Here is a 14,694-nt window from a genome sequence, read left to right as displayed (position 1 = left end):
CCACGCCCGGCATCCTCCCGCATCCCTGCCTGCGCAAGGCTGGGGAAGCCCGAGGGTGGGAGCTGCAGAGACCGGCTCCTCGTTAAACCCGTAGTGACAAGATGCCAGCCCCGCGCCTCCACCAGAAGCTCCCAGATAATGATCAGAATTATAATTATGGCTTTAGATGGGAGGGGAGGGGAGGGTGTCCTCTGCCTCAGCCCCTTTCCCTTGGTTATTGTGGCTTCGCCAGGGAGAATAAGATCTTGCTGAATATTGAATTGTAAACCTTGGAAGCACAAGGAGAACCCGGGGGCAGAGATGCTCCCAGGCCAGCCGTGACTGGGACCACACGGATACAGCTCCCATAAGGCCGGAGCATTGGAGTGTCGGGGTGTGGATTTGTCTTCCTTGCACCATCCCTAAAAAAGGCTCATGAGATCAGGGTGTCTTCTGGGTTGCTCTAATTCCTCATCAAAAGAATGATACAAATAATAATGATATCAAATAATAATGATATCAAATAATGACATCAATGGTATCAAATAATAATTATGTAGAATAATAATTCAGCCAAGGTGCTGCAGATCCTTGAGCTGTGTAACCCAAGGAGGAGGAAACTTGCTGGGGCATTGCAATGAGTCCAGCAGGACATGTCCCAGCCAGCCTGGGCACTGGAATAAACAAGAAAACCCACCTCTGGAGGCATTAAGAAATGGAGGTGATAATTGCTTTATTCTCTCCTGGCTTCATTTTCCTGCCTTCCCTTCCCCAGGCCCTTCCAATGGCACCTGGTGGCTCAACTCCAGCACCAGCCACCTCCTGAGGGAGAACTACACCTTCCTGGCGTACTACCAGCATTCTTCCCCCGTGGCCTTCATGTTCATCCTGGCCTACACCTTCATCTTCCTCATGTGCGTGATTGGCAATGTCCTGGTGTGCTTCGTTGTGGTGAAGAACCGCCAGATGCGCACAGTCACCAACATGTTCCTCTTCAATCTGGCCATCAGTGACCTGCTGGTGGGCATCTTCTGCATGCCCACCACCCTGGTGGACAACCTCATCACAGGTGAGCAGGACAGAGGAAGGGGCGAGACACGAAGAATGGAGAGAAAGTGTACTCTACACGAGTGGGAAACATCTTCTTTTGGTTTTTTGAGGTTTTGGCCATTTGTGGCAAAATAAGTTTGACCCTAATGCTGCATTTGCATATTTGTTTGAAGTTCAGCCATTCTTCACCAAGCAACACTGAAAAGAACTCCTATTCTTCCTGCATCCACCTTCTCCTGTGCTGGCTCAGCTCTGCCTTTTGACCTTTCCAAAGATAAGGGAGCTGGGAGGGTTCAGCTGCAGCAGCAGCCAGGCCATAGGGCAGGGTTTGTCTTTATTGATTATGGGGTGTGATTTATTTATTGCCTTGGTATTGGGGTCAAGGAACAAGATGAAAGTCCTGATTGAGGATCCCAAAGGCGGTAGGAAAAATGACAGCCACCATGTTCCTTGAGTTTATAAGTGTAATGTGCACCCCAGTTTTGGGGTTCTTCTCCAACGATCCGTGCTGCTAAAGGCTATCTCCATACAAGCCCCCTGTTAGGGCAGGATTTAGCATCCCCCAGCAACGCTACAGCGGATGGGGACATCTGTAAGTGGCTGGGTGAGCCAGAGGCACCTACAGCCTCTGCGGTGTCCCCTCACAGGTTGGCCCTTTGACAACACCATGTGCAAAATGAGCGGCCTGGTGCAGGGCATGTCTGTCTCCGCCTCCGTTTTCACGCTGGTGGCCATCGCTGTGGAGAGGTACGTTGGCATGGGAATGTGGGGACGCGGGGACCAAGCCACCTCCAGCAGGTCCAGGTGTCCTTTGTGGTCTCCATTGCGGGAAAGCTCCTGGGAATGTCAGGAGCCTGTCACAGCTCTCCAGGAGGACCACAGAGCTGTCCATGGAGCATTCCAGCAAGGTGCCCTTCCCCACACGGGGCTGAAAACACCAAAGCTGGAGACACCCCAACCTATCTCTGCCACCAAAAGCCACGTGTAAAGAGCAACCCACCTCACCCTCCATTCCTACCCCCAGGAATGTCCCACCAGGTGCCCAAAGCCACCACCATCTGTCCTCCCACAGGTTTCGCTGCATCGTCCACCCCTTCCAGCAGAAGCTGACGCCGAGGAAAGCCCTGCTGACCATCACCATTATCTGGGTGCTGGCCCTGCTCATCATGTGCCCCGCTGCCATCACCCTGACGGTCACCAGGGAGGAGCACCACTTCATGGTGGACACCTACAACAACTCCTACCCTCTCTACTCCTGTTGGGAGGCCTGGCCTGAGACAGGGATGAGGAGGATCTACACCACTGTCCTCTTCTCCCACATCTACGTGGCTCCCCTCGCCCTCATCATCATCATGTATGCCCGCATCGCCTTCAAGCTCTTCAAGTCGGTGGCGCCTGCCCACAGTGGGGAGGAGCCGGAGGGGAGAAGGATCTCCCGGAGGAAGGCCAAGGTCATCAACATGCTCATCATCGTTGCCCTCTTCTTCACCATCTCCTGGCTGCCCCTCTGGACGCTGATGCTGCTGACAGACTACGGGCGGCTGAGCGAGGGCCAGCTCCGCCTGCTCGCCGTCTACATCTACCCCTTTGCCCACTGGCTGGCCTTCTTCAACAGCAGCGCCAACCCCATCATCTACGGCTACTTCAACGAGAACTTCCGGCGGGGCTTCCAGGAGGTCTTCAGGGCCCCCCTCTGCTCTCTCCACTGCCACCGCAGGCCCTACGCCCCCCGGAGCCACGGCTGTGGGACCCTCTTCAGCACCCGCAACCGCGTCTTCACCCAGGCACGAACCAGCGACTCGCCGGCCGTATCCGAGTCAGGGCCGCTGGCCCCGCGCCGCACTGGTGTCCCTGCGTGGGACGGCTGAGGAGCCATGGCCACCAAACCACTCTGGACCAAGGGCTTGCAGGGCGGGCAGTGGGGATTTGCTGTGTTATGGCCAAGAGACATGGAAATAAAGGTGTGTCCTACTGATGCCTTGTCCCTGGCTTGGCTCCTCCACTTCCTCCATGGCACCCTCCAGAGGGCCCCCAGCCGAGCCCCCTGGCACCAGAGGCCCCTGGGCCCTGCCAGAATTCCCTTTACCCAGCCCCAGTCCAGGCATGGGGCCAGGGAATGCAGGGATCCAGGAGAAGGGAGAGAGAATAGGCCATCCTATGCCATGTTTGGCCATGCCATGGAGAGGCATGCAGCACCATACTGTGCTGCACCAAGCCATGCCATGCCGGACCATGCCAAACCATGCTGCCATGGCCATGCCAGGCAGGACCAAGCCATATTGTGCTGGAGCATGCTACCCCATGCTACCATGGCCACGGGGAATGGACCATTCCATGGCCATTCCATGGATGGGCAACGCTGCGGGCATGTTGTACCAAGGTATCCCATACCATGTTATTGTGCTCCTGCTGGACCAAACCATGCCATGCAGGACATTGCAGCCATTCTGGACCACATCCCACCATACTGCAGTGGCCATGCTGGGCAGGACCAAGCCACACCATGCCGCCCTGTGCTGTTACACCTATGCTGGGCAGAATCACGCCACGCCGGACAATGCCAGCCCACCCTTCTGTGGCCATGCCAACATGCATCATGCCATGCCAGACCATGCCACCCCTTGCTATCGTGGCCATGCTGAACTATGCTGGGCTAGGACCATGCTGTGCCAGTCCATGCCAGCCCATGCTGTTGCGGCCATGGCGAGCAGGACCATTACATGCCGGGAATAAGCATTCCTAGCCAGGAAGAACCATTCCAGGCTGGGAAGAACCATTCCTGGCCGGGAAGAACCATCCCTGGCCGGGAATAACCATTCCTAGCCGGGAAGAACCATTCCAAGCCGGGCAGAACCATTCCAAGCCGGGAAGAACCATTCCAAGCCGGGCAGAACCATTCCAAGCCGGGAATGACCATTCCTAGCCGGGAAGAACCATTCCAAGCCGGGAAGAACCATTCCAAGCCGGGCAGAGCCATTCCCGGCCGGGCAGAGCCATTCCCGGCCGGGCAGAACCATTCCAGGCCGGGCAGAACCATTCCAAGCCGGGAATGACCATTCCAGGCCGGGCAGAACCATTCCAAGCCGGGCAGAACCATTCCAGGCCGGGCAGAACCATTCCAGGCCGGGCAGAACCATTCCAAGCCGGGCAGAACCATTCCAGGCCGGGCAGAACCATTCCAAGCCGGGCAGAACCATTCCAGGCCGGGCAGAACCATTCCAAGCCGGGCAGAACCATTCCAGGCCGGGCAGAACCATTCCAGGCCGGGCAGAACCATTCCAAGCCGGGCAGAACCATTCCAGGCCGGGCAGAACCATTCCCGGCCGCGCCGCGTGGCGCGGGGCGGGCCGGGCGCGCGCGCGGCGCCTGCGCAGTGTCCCCCGGCGGCGGCGGCGGGCGCGTGCGCGCAGCGATGTCGGGGTACGGCGTGGAGGAGCGCGCCGGGCCCCACAGCCCCGAGTACCGGCTCTTCTTCAGTGAGTGCCGCCCTGCCCCGCGCCGCCGCTCCGGCAGCCGCCGCGGGACACCCCGCGCCCCCTTCTTCCCCTCCTCACCCCGCCGTCGCTCGCCTGGGTCCGCTCAGGTGGGACCTGTCGGCGGGTCCCCTCAGCATCTCACCCTCGGTCCCCTCCCTTTGCCTTGCAGAGGATGCCGCCGGGCGCTACATCTCTCCTTTCCACGATATCCCCATCTACGCGGACGCCGGGAAGGTAAGAGAAGGTCCTGAAACACCCAGGGGATCAGCGAGTCCCGAAACATCCGGGAGATCCGGGGTCCTGAAACATCCAAGGGACCGGCGGGTCCTGGAACATCCAAGGGACATGGGGATCTGGAAGCACACAGGGGAACAGGGGTCCTGAAACATCCAGGAGATCAGGGAGCCCTGAAACATCCACGGCACCGGGGGGTCCTGAAACATCCAGGGGTTCAGAGGGTCCTGAAACACCCGGGGGAGGCTCCCAGTTCCCCACACTGCAGGAGCACCGTATGGAGCCAATGTCTAACCCTGCAAGGAATGAGTTTCTTGCCGTCCTGGCCTCGGGCGAAGCCATCCGGGAGAAGAGAGTGGATGATCTCATTCTCATTTTTTGCGTCAGAGATGCGAGTGGTTGGCTTGAGCTTACCCATGCAGGCGTTTTGGGTTTGCTAAGCAGGAAAGTGCTTTTTTTGTAACATCTACATCCATTTCTATGGGTGCTGCATAATAGCTCAGGCTTGGGTTTTGACTGCAGTACGGCCACTTCACGCCTGCAGTATAATCCAACACTGAACAGAGGGTGAGGATGTTAAATTCCTGCTGTAGCATCTCCTGGGACCTCTTGCCTGGCAGAACCTGCCCCTTGCAGTGCTGCAGGGCTTTCACATCCTTCTAGCAGCCAGTGCTTAGTCAAATTAGGCTGTTCTGAGTAAAAAATGCCCCAGCTTCAGGAAATCAAAATGGCTGTGTTTCAGTTTTCATTTAACGTTTTTTCAGTGGTACCTCAGGCTCTCTGACTGTGTCCTTCACTGTTGTAGCTTGTTTCTTTCTCTGACACGTGCTAAAAAGCTGTGCAGCTCGAGAAATGTGGTGGACCAAGTAATACTTGTTAGAGAGAGCTGAAATTCAGAGGTGGGGAGTGGTTCTGGGAAAGGAAAAGAATATGCAGAGTTGAGAGATGAACCTTTAAAAAGCAGCTGATTGAGCTACTGAGGTGAAGGTGATGGAGCTACCTGAGGTGCTCTGGGAAGTCTGAAGTGGCTTTTGCCTTCTCAGAAGGGAAAAGATGGATTGTAGTCATCAAGGACAGTGGTGAAGCAGTTCCCAATGCAGGTGCCTGGCAGGTAACCCAGACAAGGAAAATCCAGAAAATGCCACGCTTTGCAGATGCCTGCAGATCAGGGGAGGAAGGAGCAGGGGAGCGAGTACAGAGGTGAGGAGGATTTCCTTGAACTGGTAATAACAGGGGAAACTGGGCTACTGGTGTGCCCTCAGGCACGCAGTGCTGCTGCCGGCACCTCTGTGCCAAGTCACTCAGAGAAAAAAGTCACAGTAGCTGAAGGTCGAAGTCCCCAAAGTTACCCAACAGTGCTGGTCCCATGGGGCTCTCTCTGTGGCTGGAGTGCCTCAGCACTGAGGTTCTACTCATCACTTAGCAGGTGGGCTTCCAGCGACATTACGGAGCCCAGCTTGGAGCAAAAGGTTGTCTCACTCTGTCTGAGCTCCTTGATCTTTATCCTCAGACTCCTAAGACACTGAGAGGATTGCAGGGTGTTTTTTTCAGTCTTGGACTGGGGTGTATTGACCTTACCTGGACCTGTGTCATTGCAAAGGGGTGACCTTGGGCTGCTCTCTGTGTGTCTTAGGCCAGGTTGGACCATGGGGAAGCTTCAGTCCTTACAAAGATGCAGCCCCAGGTCAGCTTTCTCTGCCTGTAGACGTAAGCACTCGGCCCAGCCTGTTCCTGTTGCCTCATTCCTTCCCTCGAGTTAGGAATCAAAATAGTTATCTGCCTTTCTACATATAAAATGCAGATGAGCAGTGACCCCCTGCAATTAAGGAGGTGTAATAAAGCTCTGCTAGGGAAGGGTGTGGGCAGTCAGTGATGTAACAGCACTTGTTGCACAATACCAATCCAATTATGGTGCAATACAGGTTCGAGGGACTTTGCCATGCTAATACTGCCTAAAGTGGGGATTAGAAACCTTGCCCAGGCCAGGGGGCAGGGTTTGGCTTTTTGTTAAAAAGCCACCATCTCTTCAAACAGCAGATGTTAAGGTTCAAGTGTGGAAAAGCTTGTTTTCTTGGAGAGGAGGCTGACATTGAACTGTCAGCCCAGCTGGATCAACAGGAGATGTTTTCAAGTGTCACCTGTAAACAAGATACTGTGAGATGTGGTTCTGCCTTTCTCCCCCACACTTTTATCCTCACACCATGCCGCTAGCAAGGTCTGCTTTTACAGGAGTGTCAGCTTGGAGAAAGGGCATCCTTCCCTACATCATGACTAGAATATTTGGGAGTGATGTTCTCACTCGTTCAGGGCAGTACACAGATACCCACATTATTAAATAAATGGCTTGTCCTGTTGGTCTTGTCTTTTCTGAATGGCCAGAGTCGCTCTTCCTGGAGCATTAAACATGTTGTATTTAATAAATATGGCCTAAACCCCATTTTGTTCTGTCCAGGGTAGTTTGTATGCAGCTGTTTGCCGTTGATTTAACCTGTTCCTGTAGCCTGGGAATGTGATGGGGATGTTTGTAGATGGCAACTGATGGAGAGCATGTGGGAACCTCAGTCTGGCCTTTGGGGTCTTCCGTGGGGTTCAGCTTGGAATGATGACATGTGACTGACTGGGCTACAGGACTTTTATCAGCTGTATAAAAATTAGCACTGAAAAAAAAAAAAAACCAGAAAAAAATTAGTGTTTCAGGTGAACTGGCTGGGTTTTGTGTTCACTTGTTTGTGTTCCTGGTTTAAAGCGTGGCCTCAAGACTCCTTCCCACTCACTGCTCTTTTGCTTTCTTCAGAATGTCTTCAACATGGTTGTGGAGGTACCTCGATGGACAAACGCTAAAATGGAGGTAATTACGTTACAGTTCCTGTCTTAATCCTTGGCTCTGCTGATTCCTCCTCAGTTCCGCCTCTGGAATCAGAGTGGTTTCTAACCTCTCCTGTCAGTACTTGCTTAATGCTGGAGGTCTGGTGTGGAGGCTGAGCTTGCAGAAGTTGGAATGCCTTGGTGTTCTCCCATGATTAAAGCAATATTTTACGGCTCTTAACCCCATGTGATTCCAAGGCTTGTAAGTCTGCTGGAAACCATATCCCAAGGGATGGTAGTGCAACAGGAGTTGTCCGGTATCTGCCGCTGGCATCAGCATCATCTCCTGGTCTCTTGGCTTCTCGGTTCCATTTTAAAAAATCACTTTTTTTTTTTTCATAGAGGGTAAAGCTGAGAGATTTATATAACTTTTCTTTCAGATTTCAACAAAGGAACCCTTGAACCCAATTAAGCAAGATGTGAAGAAAGGGAAACTGCGCTTTGTAGCGAACGTGTTTCCCCACAAGGGCTACATCTGGAATTATGGTGCTATCCCACAGGTACTGTGGTTTGTCCCAGTTGCTCATCCATCCTGATGGGGAGGAGGGAGGGTGCCTGTGATTGCCACTGTATTAATGAGCAAAAAGGTCAGCAGAGAGTCTGATCTGGAGCACGGTGTTTGCAGCTGGATATATTATCCTGCTGAGGGAGACAACCTGTCAGGAAAACAGGGATATTTTAAAGCAGAAATCCCAAGGTTTAGGCTTCTATCTGATGTCACAGACAAGCTCCCTGAGGATGAGCAGCTGCTGCTCACCCTCAGGTGCTCGGAGGTTGGTTGGGCAGGAGCTGGCAGGTCCTTCTGTGTGGCTGGAGGGAGCTGTCATCGGGCATGTGGCAGTGCAGCGCCCTCAGTTCCTGCCTGGCAAAGCACAAAGTTTTATCCTAATGGTGCAGGATTTAGGCTGAATCTTCATGGGAGACTCTTCTTGCCAACGCCCACCACTGCACAGATGTGCTTTCCCAGAAACAGCTGGCAAGGTGGGACCATGATAGTGACATCTGGACACATGCTCTTAAATGGCTGGGGACTGCTAGATAGAGGGACTTCAAACAAGGCTGTTCGCCTCTGATGTTCTCTAAGGCTGGAGTTTCCTTCAGAGAAATAAGCTGTCAGTGACAGATCACAGGCAAACACACTGAATTTGGTATTTCTACTCTTGATAGTAGCACATGTCGAGTGTTTTCCCCACATGGCTTAACACAGGGCATCAAAGCTGAGTTGTTTCCTGCTTGAATGGATTCTGGAGCCTGCTTCTTTGTGCAGAATTGCGTCTTTTGAAGCCTTTGCTCTGTCATGTGTTTGTGGATCAAAGGTGTTTATGCATCAAGAGCTTAACACTTCCTGGTGGAGAAATGTGATAGTGTTTGTGAGCGGCCCTACAGCACCACCCAGGTGTCAAAACATCTTCCTGAACACTCTGGATCTATCACAAGGTCTTGGCTATACTGGTCTTGTCCTGGCACATAGAGGTTTGGGAAGAACATTCCTTCTTTTTTATGTCTCAGCCACCTTAGGAGTACGTGTTCCTTATGATGCAAGTGGGCATGGAGTTCTTTTCACTCCTGATCAGGAGTGTGTTTTAAACAGCTCTTGTTTTTGGAGTCAGTTGGCTTCTGGAGTCGTGTCCTTCAATTTGCATTCACCGCAGCAGGTGAGATGCACTGGGGAGCACAGTGGGACTCTGCATTCTTATCACTTCTCTAGGGTTAACAGTGTCTTTAATTGTTTAATTAAAAGGAAACAATACACCCTGTCTGTCTGCCATCTCTGCTGGACTGCTATCTGGAGCTCAGGAAACTTCTGCTAAGGAATGAATAGGGAGAGGAACAGGCAGGCAGCCAAATCAAGTGCCCTTTATAGATGTGAACTTCACCTTTACGCAGCTGTGGGACGGAGGAGGAAGTCTGGAAAGTTGTTGAAGGGGGGTTTGTGGGTAGGAGGAGCTGCTTGCCTTTTGGAAGATGAGACCTTTTAACTTGGGTTCAAAATTCCCAGGCACAAGGGAAACAGGAGCCCAACCACCAGACCTGGAAGCAGGTGTGGAGTGGGCCATCCTCTGTATATTGCAGGCAACTGCATGCCCCAAATAAACCTGCTTTTTATTGCATCTTTAGACCTGAATGTTCTTATTCTTATGTATGGTTGATTTTGATGTTGGTTTGGGGTTTTTTTCCAGACTTGGGAAGACCCAGGTCACAAGGATGAAAATACTGGTTGCTGTGGAGATAACGATCCGATTGATGTGTGCGAAATTGGAAGCAAGGTAATGCATCCTAAATGTCTCCTGAAACGTGTAATTAATGTCTCCAAAGTCAATTATCCAGGGGCATTATTCATTTCCTACCTCCTCTCCCTTAACAATGGGATGTTTCCCTCTGCTGCTTCTGGAGATTGTTGCTGAGATGAGCTAGGGCTGATGAGCTGCTGACAGCAAGAGCTAATTTCGTGGTGCCTGGCTGCTTGCTGAGCTCCTGCACAGCCTCCTGTTGTGCATTCCTTGGATGCATCAGTATGGACAACAAGGTCTTTGTCCTTGCAGGTCTGCTCTCGGGGAGAAGTCATCCAAGTGAAGGTGCTGGGCACGCTGGCTCTGATTGATGAGGGAGAGACAGACTGGAAGGTAATTGCTATCAACGTTGAAGACCCAGAAGCAGACAGCTATAATGGTGAGTTACAGGAGGGAGGAGCAGGATCTGTGCTTCCCTTTCTCCCATGAGAGCCTGCAGGAGATGGGGACAGGGCTTGCTCCTTCTGTGCAGTGGTATTAATCAGATGTGATGCTGGAAGGACAATCCCAGAGCAAAACATTTCACTGCTGTTTGTCACATGTGGCCAGTGCTCTGCACAGCCTGGCATTCCAAGCAGAGGGTGGCTGTACAGTGGAAGGAAAGGGATTGTCCCCCAAGGCTCTAATCAAAGCTGTTTAAATGTGTCCGTGCTCCTGGGGACACTCAGGATACGCCATGAGGATGAAACACTAACTTCCCTGAGGAGATACTCACTGTGTCTTCAGGGAACCTGTCTGAAGTGTTGCTAAGGCTGCTTGGGAAGGGGCTGAAAGAGGCACAGCTCGGAACAAGTCAGCCGAGCCACATAAATTCTGTAGTTCAGTAAATTCTGTTACTGTTTCTGGCTGACAAACTCCTTGTCCCCCGCCAGACATCGAGGATGTCAGAAGGATGAAGCCTGGATACTTAGAAGCTACGGTGGACTGGTTCAGAAGATACAAAGTACCTGATGGAAAGCCAGAAAACCAGTTTGCTTTTAATGGGGAATTTAAAGGCAAGGTAGGATCACTTTGCTTTGTGGTGAGGCACGTGTTGCAAAAACTGAGCTCAGGGTGTGTGGGGGACATGAGTGAGTCGCTGAGAGAATGGATTTTTATGGGGCTGCTGATAGTTGATTTCAGTCATCCTGCTGTTTTTCCAGCCTAGTGAGTGCAGGGATACCAGGAAAAAATGCCTGGGGTTATCACCCTGGTGCTGTTGATTATTTTCTTTGTGTGGGATCACTGCAGGGCTGGGAACCTCCGTGTCAGAACCAGGTGGGAAACACCGGGTTTATTTGCTTCAGCTCTGGAGCAAGGGCAGCTTGACATCACCCTTTGCCTCCCTTACCCATTGGCTTTGTTCCACTGCAACCTGGTGCAAGTTAAAGCTAACTCAGGAGTTAAAACACTTCTTCCTTCAGGCATGAAGTGTTCCCTCACACCCTGTGAGTGAGGCTTTGCCTTGGCAGCACTATTCCTCTGCCTCTTCTTCAGGTTGGATCAGATAAGTTACTGCTCCTGAGCAGGTGAAATCCTGCTTCTGTGGATTCCCTCCTGCCCTCCAGTGAGGGGTTTAGTGAGGTCACTCAACTCCCAGAGCCTCAGAGGTGGTGCAGAGGAGGGGAGTTCTTCCAAAAGCCCTGTCTGGGAAAGAACATGGAAGTCACAAAGGACTTTTCCCCTTTGGCCGTAGCACAGCACTAGGTGGGTTGGGCTGGAGCACCTTGGTGCCCTTCAGGATGGGTGAAACCCATCAAGGAAACTGTAAAATCAGGATAAAGAACCTCACACATGCGCTACAGTGTTTTATTTGGCTTGGTTTGGTATCAAACCAGGACATTTAGTGCCGGTGTTCGCACCAACAAAGAACTGTGAGTGCTTCCTTCTCCGGCTGACAGGTTAATGCTTGAGCATATACTGCTCATTTTTAAGGAAATAGGTTGATATGCCTGGAAACCAATTCATTTTCAAGTAGTTGCAAAGACAGATTAGCTGCGTGTCTCTTCCTGCTGGTCTGAATCATTTGCCTGGAGTGGAGGAGAGCTCCTGGATAGGCCTGGATCAGCAAGCTGCTGGAGACAAACTGAGTGGGAGGAGCAGCAGGGTGGAGGTGCTTTCATAATGGAGCACTGGCCCAGGACTGTGTTCAGTTTCTTTTGGCCTCAAGCTCGCTCGGTGACCTTGGCAGATCCTCCCATCTCGAAAGCAAAACAATTCCCCTCTGCGATCCCGGTTGTTTCGGCTGTTGCGCACTGGGAGTTTCTGCTCTTCCTGGACGGCACCGGAGCGGAAGAGGTTTCTTCCAGCCCCTTCCAGAGCTGTCTAAAATCAGCTCCTTGTAACAGATAGTCTGGGGAAGGTGGTCTGGTGCTTCCACATAACGTGATGTTTGTTCTCATCTCCAACTCTAGGATTTTGCCCTGGACGTCATCAAAGGCACCCACGAGCACTGGAAAGCTTTAATAACAAAGAAAACTGACGGAGGGGAGATCAACTGGTGGGTTAATGCTTGTGGTAATGTGCACCTTCCTCTTCCCTAAACTAAAAACCCTGGACCTTCCCTTCCTGAGTGGTGCTATGCTTTCTGTTAGCTGCTGGCTGTCTCCCCAGGCCTTCCCCCTCCACCCAGCAGCTGTAACTGCGATCCTAAATATTCCATTGTTTAATGCTCCTGGGGGGGAGGCTGGGCTTGCAGGTTCTCACAGGTGCCTCATCTCTTTCAGCACCAACCTGACGGTGTCTGGCAGCCCTTTCTGCTGTAGTCAAGACTGTGCAAAAGCTACTGTGGATGCAGTAAGTACCAGTTTGAGTGGCCAAATCCCAGTGTTACTGTCGGGAAAAACGGTGCAATTTGTGTGGGGAACTGTCCTCTCTGTGTGAATGGCACATGGCATGCTCAGAATGTTTTGGGTGACTGAACACCTGCTTCTGGTTAAACAGGATGGATGGGGAGCAAACTTCCTCCAGGGGCTTCTCCCTGCCCTTAGTCATCCCAAACAGAGTTTGCATGGAGGGCTAAACTTCTGAGCCATAGCTTGGCTGTCAGCTGTTCTGAGAGGGTTTTAAATATTTGGCCTTCCAAGAGCTTCACAGTACAGGTGTCCCTCTGAGAAAAGAGAGTCTGATCCTCCAGGGGTTTTGTATACTTCAGAATGAAGAGCTTGACATTCCTGGTGTAGTTCTCCTGTCCAGCCTCAGGAATTAATTGTCTCTCCCTAGACTTGAAAAGTACTGCTGTTAGCAACCTGAAAGGGCTTAGAGGGAGAGGACAGGAAAATCAAAATGCAAATCTTGCCTCTCTTCCATCACTGAAAACCTGAGTCTCTCTGTAGCCTTGGAGAGACCTTTAAAACCATTGTCTTGTTTTCTAAAGTGTTGGTATCCCAATTAGGGATCTCAATTAGGTTTTTGAAAGCTCTCGTGGAGGATGTGTCCCCAGACAAGGATTTTGTCTGCCTTTGGTTGTTAAATACAAGCTCTTCAGAGGAGTCCTCAGAGAGTCCCTTGTGCCTCTATTCCCCCATATTTTTTAAAGCAGCATTGTAGGTTTTAAAAAAAAAGCAGCTGCCTGTACGCGTGTAGACTCTGGAGTGGGAGCTGCTTGTGCTGGGAAGCAGATGGCCCTGGAGCCTGCACTTGGAGCAGAGCACCTCGGGCACGTGGGCCATCTCCAGAGTGAGGAGGCTCTGGGAGCGACAGGACGCTGCACGTGAGCTCAGTTGTTTCCCCACAGCTGACCAGCTGCCACAGGATCTTAGATGGTGCTCAGGAAAGGCTTGGGCTGCCCTAAATGATGTGTGGAGAGTGTAAAAACACCTCTGATCTCTGATAATGCCCTCCTTGTTTCAGGCACCGCCGTGTAAAGCTGCCAACCCCATCCCGCCCGAAGGTGAGTCTCAAAACCCACCCTGACATCCCAGTACAGAGCAGGGGCTTCCTCAGAGGAGCTGTCCATAGGAAAATGAGGGTCTGAACTAAACCTGGATGTTGCTGTAGCCACGGCAAGGCCCAAGGGCAAGCTGAGGGCGGTGTTGGGAGCAGAAAGAGGAGCTAGGCTGCCACTTCCAATCCCTTCATGGGGAATAAACCTGTGGAGAAATCCATGTCTTCCACGTGGGCATGGGAGCTGGAGGTCAAATGGCTTTGCCTCCCTGAGCCAGCTGAGCCAGAAGGAGGCCTGGCTTGCTGTCCTTGCCTGCACCAAATCGTGGATGCTCTTAATGGCAGCCCCAGCAAGAAGGGTGACTTCTTTGGGAAAACAGATCCACACGAGCAGGTGTGTGCCAGAACCCTTTTGCTGCGCTGTGGAGCTGGTGCCAGGCACGAGGAAGCCCCTGAGCTGGAGGTGACACATACACACTGCCACGTGACTACCTAATAACTGGGTGGCTCACGGGGGACTAACCCCCTCCTTTTTTCTGCCCCACACAGTTGACAAGTGGTTCTACTACCAGAAAAACTAAGTCCTGAGGATGGTGGTGAGACAGCTGTGTCCTTCCCACCGAGGAGCTGCCACATACAGGAATAGACCAGAGAAATAGCTTCAGTGTCAACAAGAAGACCTTGCCTGTAACTTTGCTGATTAGAATTCCATACCTAGCAGTGGCGTGTCTGCTGAGGCCTGGTGGAGGCTGGAAGAAATAATTTATAAAATCCAAACACCCTGCTTGTGCATGGTCATGTGGTGTGCTCTAAGACATGACAGGAGATCATTCACCTGGGATGTGTATGGATGCTAGAAATAAAAACTACTGAAATCTAGTGCTGTGGGGGCTCCCTCTCCTTTCCTTCCCTGGAGCTGAGGGGTCACAGAATCC

The 14,694-nt window shown here is 52.1% G+C and overlaps 2 protein-coding genes across 2 annotated transcripts; both read left to right on the top strand.

The window, feature by feature from the left end:
• The first annotated feature begins 716 nt into the window (after positions 1 to 716).
• Positions 717 to 4,037, top strand: NPFFR1 (neuropeptide FF receptor 1). Its single transcript, XM_069020380.1, has 3 exons — positions 717 to 1,048; positions 1,677 to 1,776; positions 2,102 to 4,037. Exons 1-3 carry the CDS (start codon positions 859 to 861, stop codon positions 2,895 to 2,897), a joined length of 1,086 nt encoding a protein of 361 aa, XP_068876481.1. The 5' UTR covers positions 717 to 858; the 3' UTR covers positions 2,898 to 4,037.
• A 358-nt stretch (positions 4,038 to 4,395) lies between these two features.
• On the top strand, positions 4,396 to 14,638 carry PPA1 (inorganic pyrophosphatase 1). The gene is made up of 11 exons (XM_069018930.1): positions 4,396 to 4,505; positions 4,675 to 4,739; positions 7,534 to 7,587; positions 7,985 to 8,104; positions 9,785 to 9,871; positions 10,148 to 10,274; positions 10,768 to 10,895; positions 12,289 to 12,374; positions 12,601 to 12,670; positions 13,727 to 13,766; positions 14,309 to 14,638. The coding sequence occupies exons 1-11, from the start codon at positions 4,442 to 4,444 to the stop codon at positions 14,338 to 14,340; spliced, it is 873 nt and encodes a 290-aa protein (XP_068875031.1). The 5' UTR covers positions 4,396 to 4,441; the 3' UTR covers positions 14,341 to 14,638.
• The last annotated feature ends 56 nt before the right edge of the window (positions 14,639 to 14,694 follow it).

Source organism: Aphelocoma coerulescens, chromosome 6, assembly GCF_041296385.1.
Source record: "Aphelocoma coerulescens isolate FSJ_1873_10779 chromosome 6, UR_Acoe_1.0, whole genome shotgun sequence".
NCBI classification, from domain to species: Eukaryota; Metazoa; Chordata; class Aves; order Passeriformes; family Corvidae; genus Aphelocoma; species Aphelocoma coerulescens.
Note: the sequence above shows the minus strand (reverse complement) of the source record. Positions and strands in the feature narration are given on the sequence as shown.

Excerpts from the sequence above, each read along its gene's own strand:
- NPFFR1 (XM_069020380.1), top strand. The coding sequence starts at position 859 with ATGTTCATCCTGGCCTACACCTTCATCTTCCTCATGTGCGTGATTGGC. Across the intron at positions 1,049-1,676 it reads GGTGGACAACCTCATCACAG|GTTGGCCCTTTGACAACACC; the intron begins GTGAGCAGGACA and ends GTCCCCTCACAG. Across the intron at positions 1,777-2,101 it reads GTGGCCATCGCTGTGGAGAG|GTTTCGCTGCATCGTCCACC; the intron begins GTACGTTGGCAT and ends GTCCTCCCACAG.
- PPA1 (XM_069018930.1), top strand. The coding sequence starts at position 4,442 with ATGTCGGGGTACGGCGTGGAGGAGCGCGCCGGGCCCCACAGCCCCGAG. Across the intron at positions 4,506-4,674 it reads CGAGTACCGGCTCTTCTTCA|AGGATGCCGCCGGGCGCTAC; the intron begins GTGAGTGCCGCC and ends TTTGCCTTGCAG. Across the intron at positions 8,105-9,784 it reads ATTATGGTGCTATCCCACAG|ACTTGGGAAGACCCAGGTCA; the intron begins GTACTGTGGTTT and ends GTTTTTTTCCAG.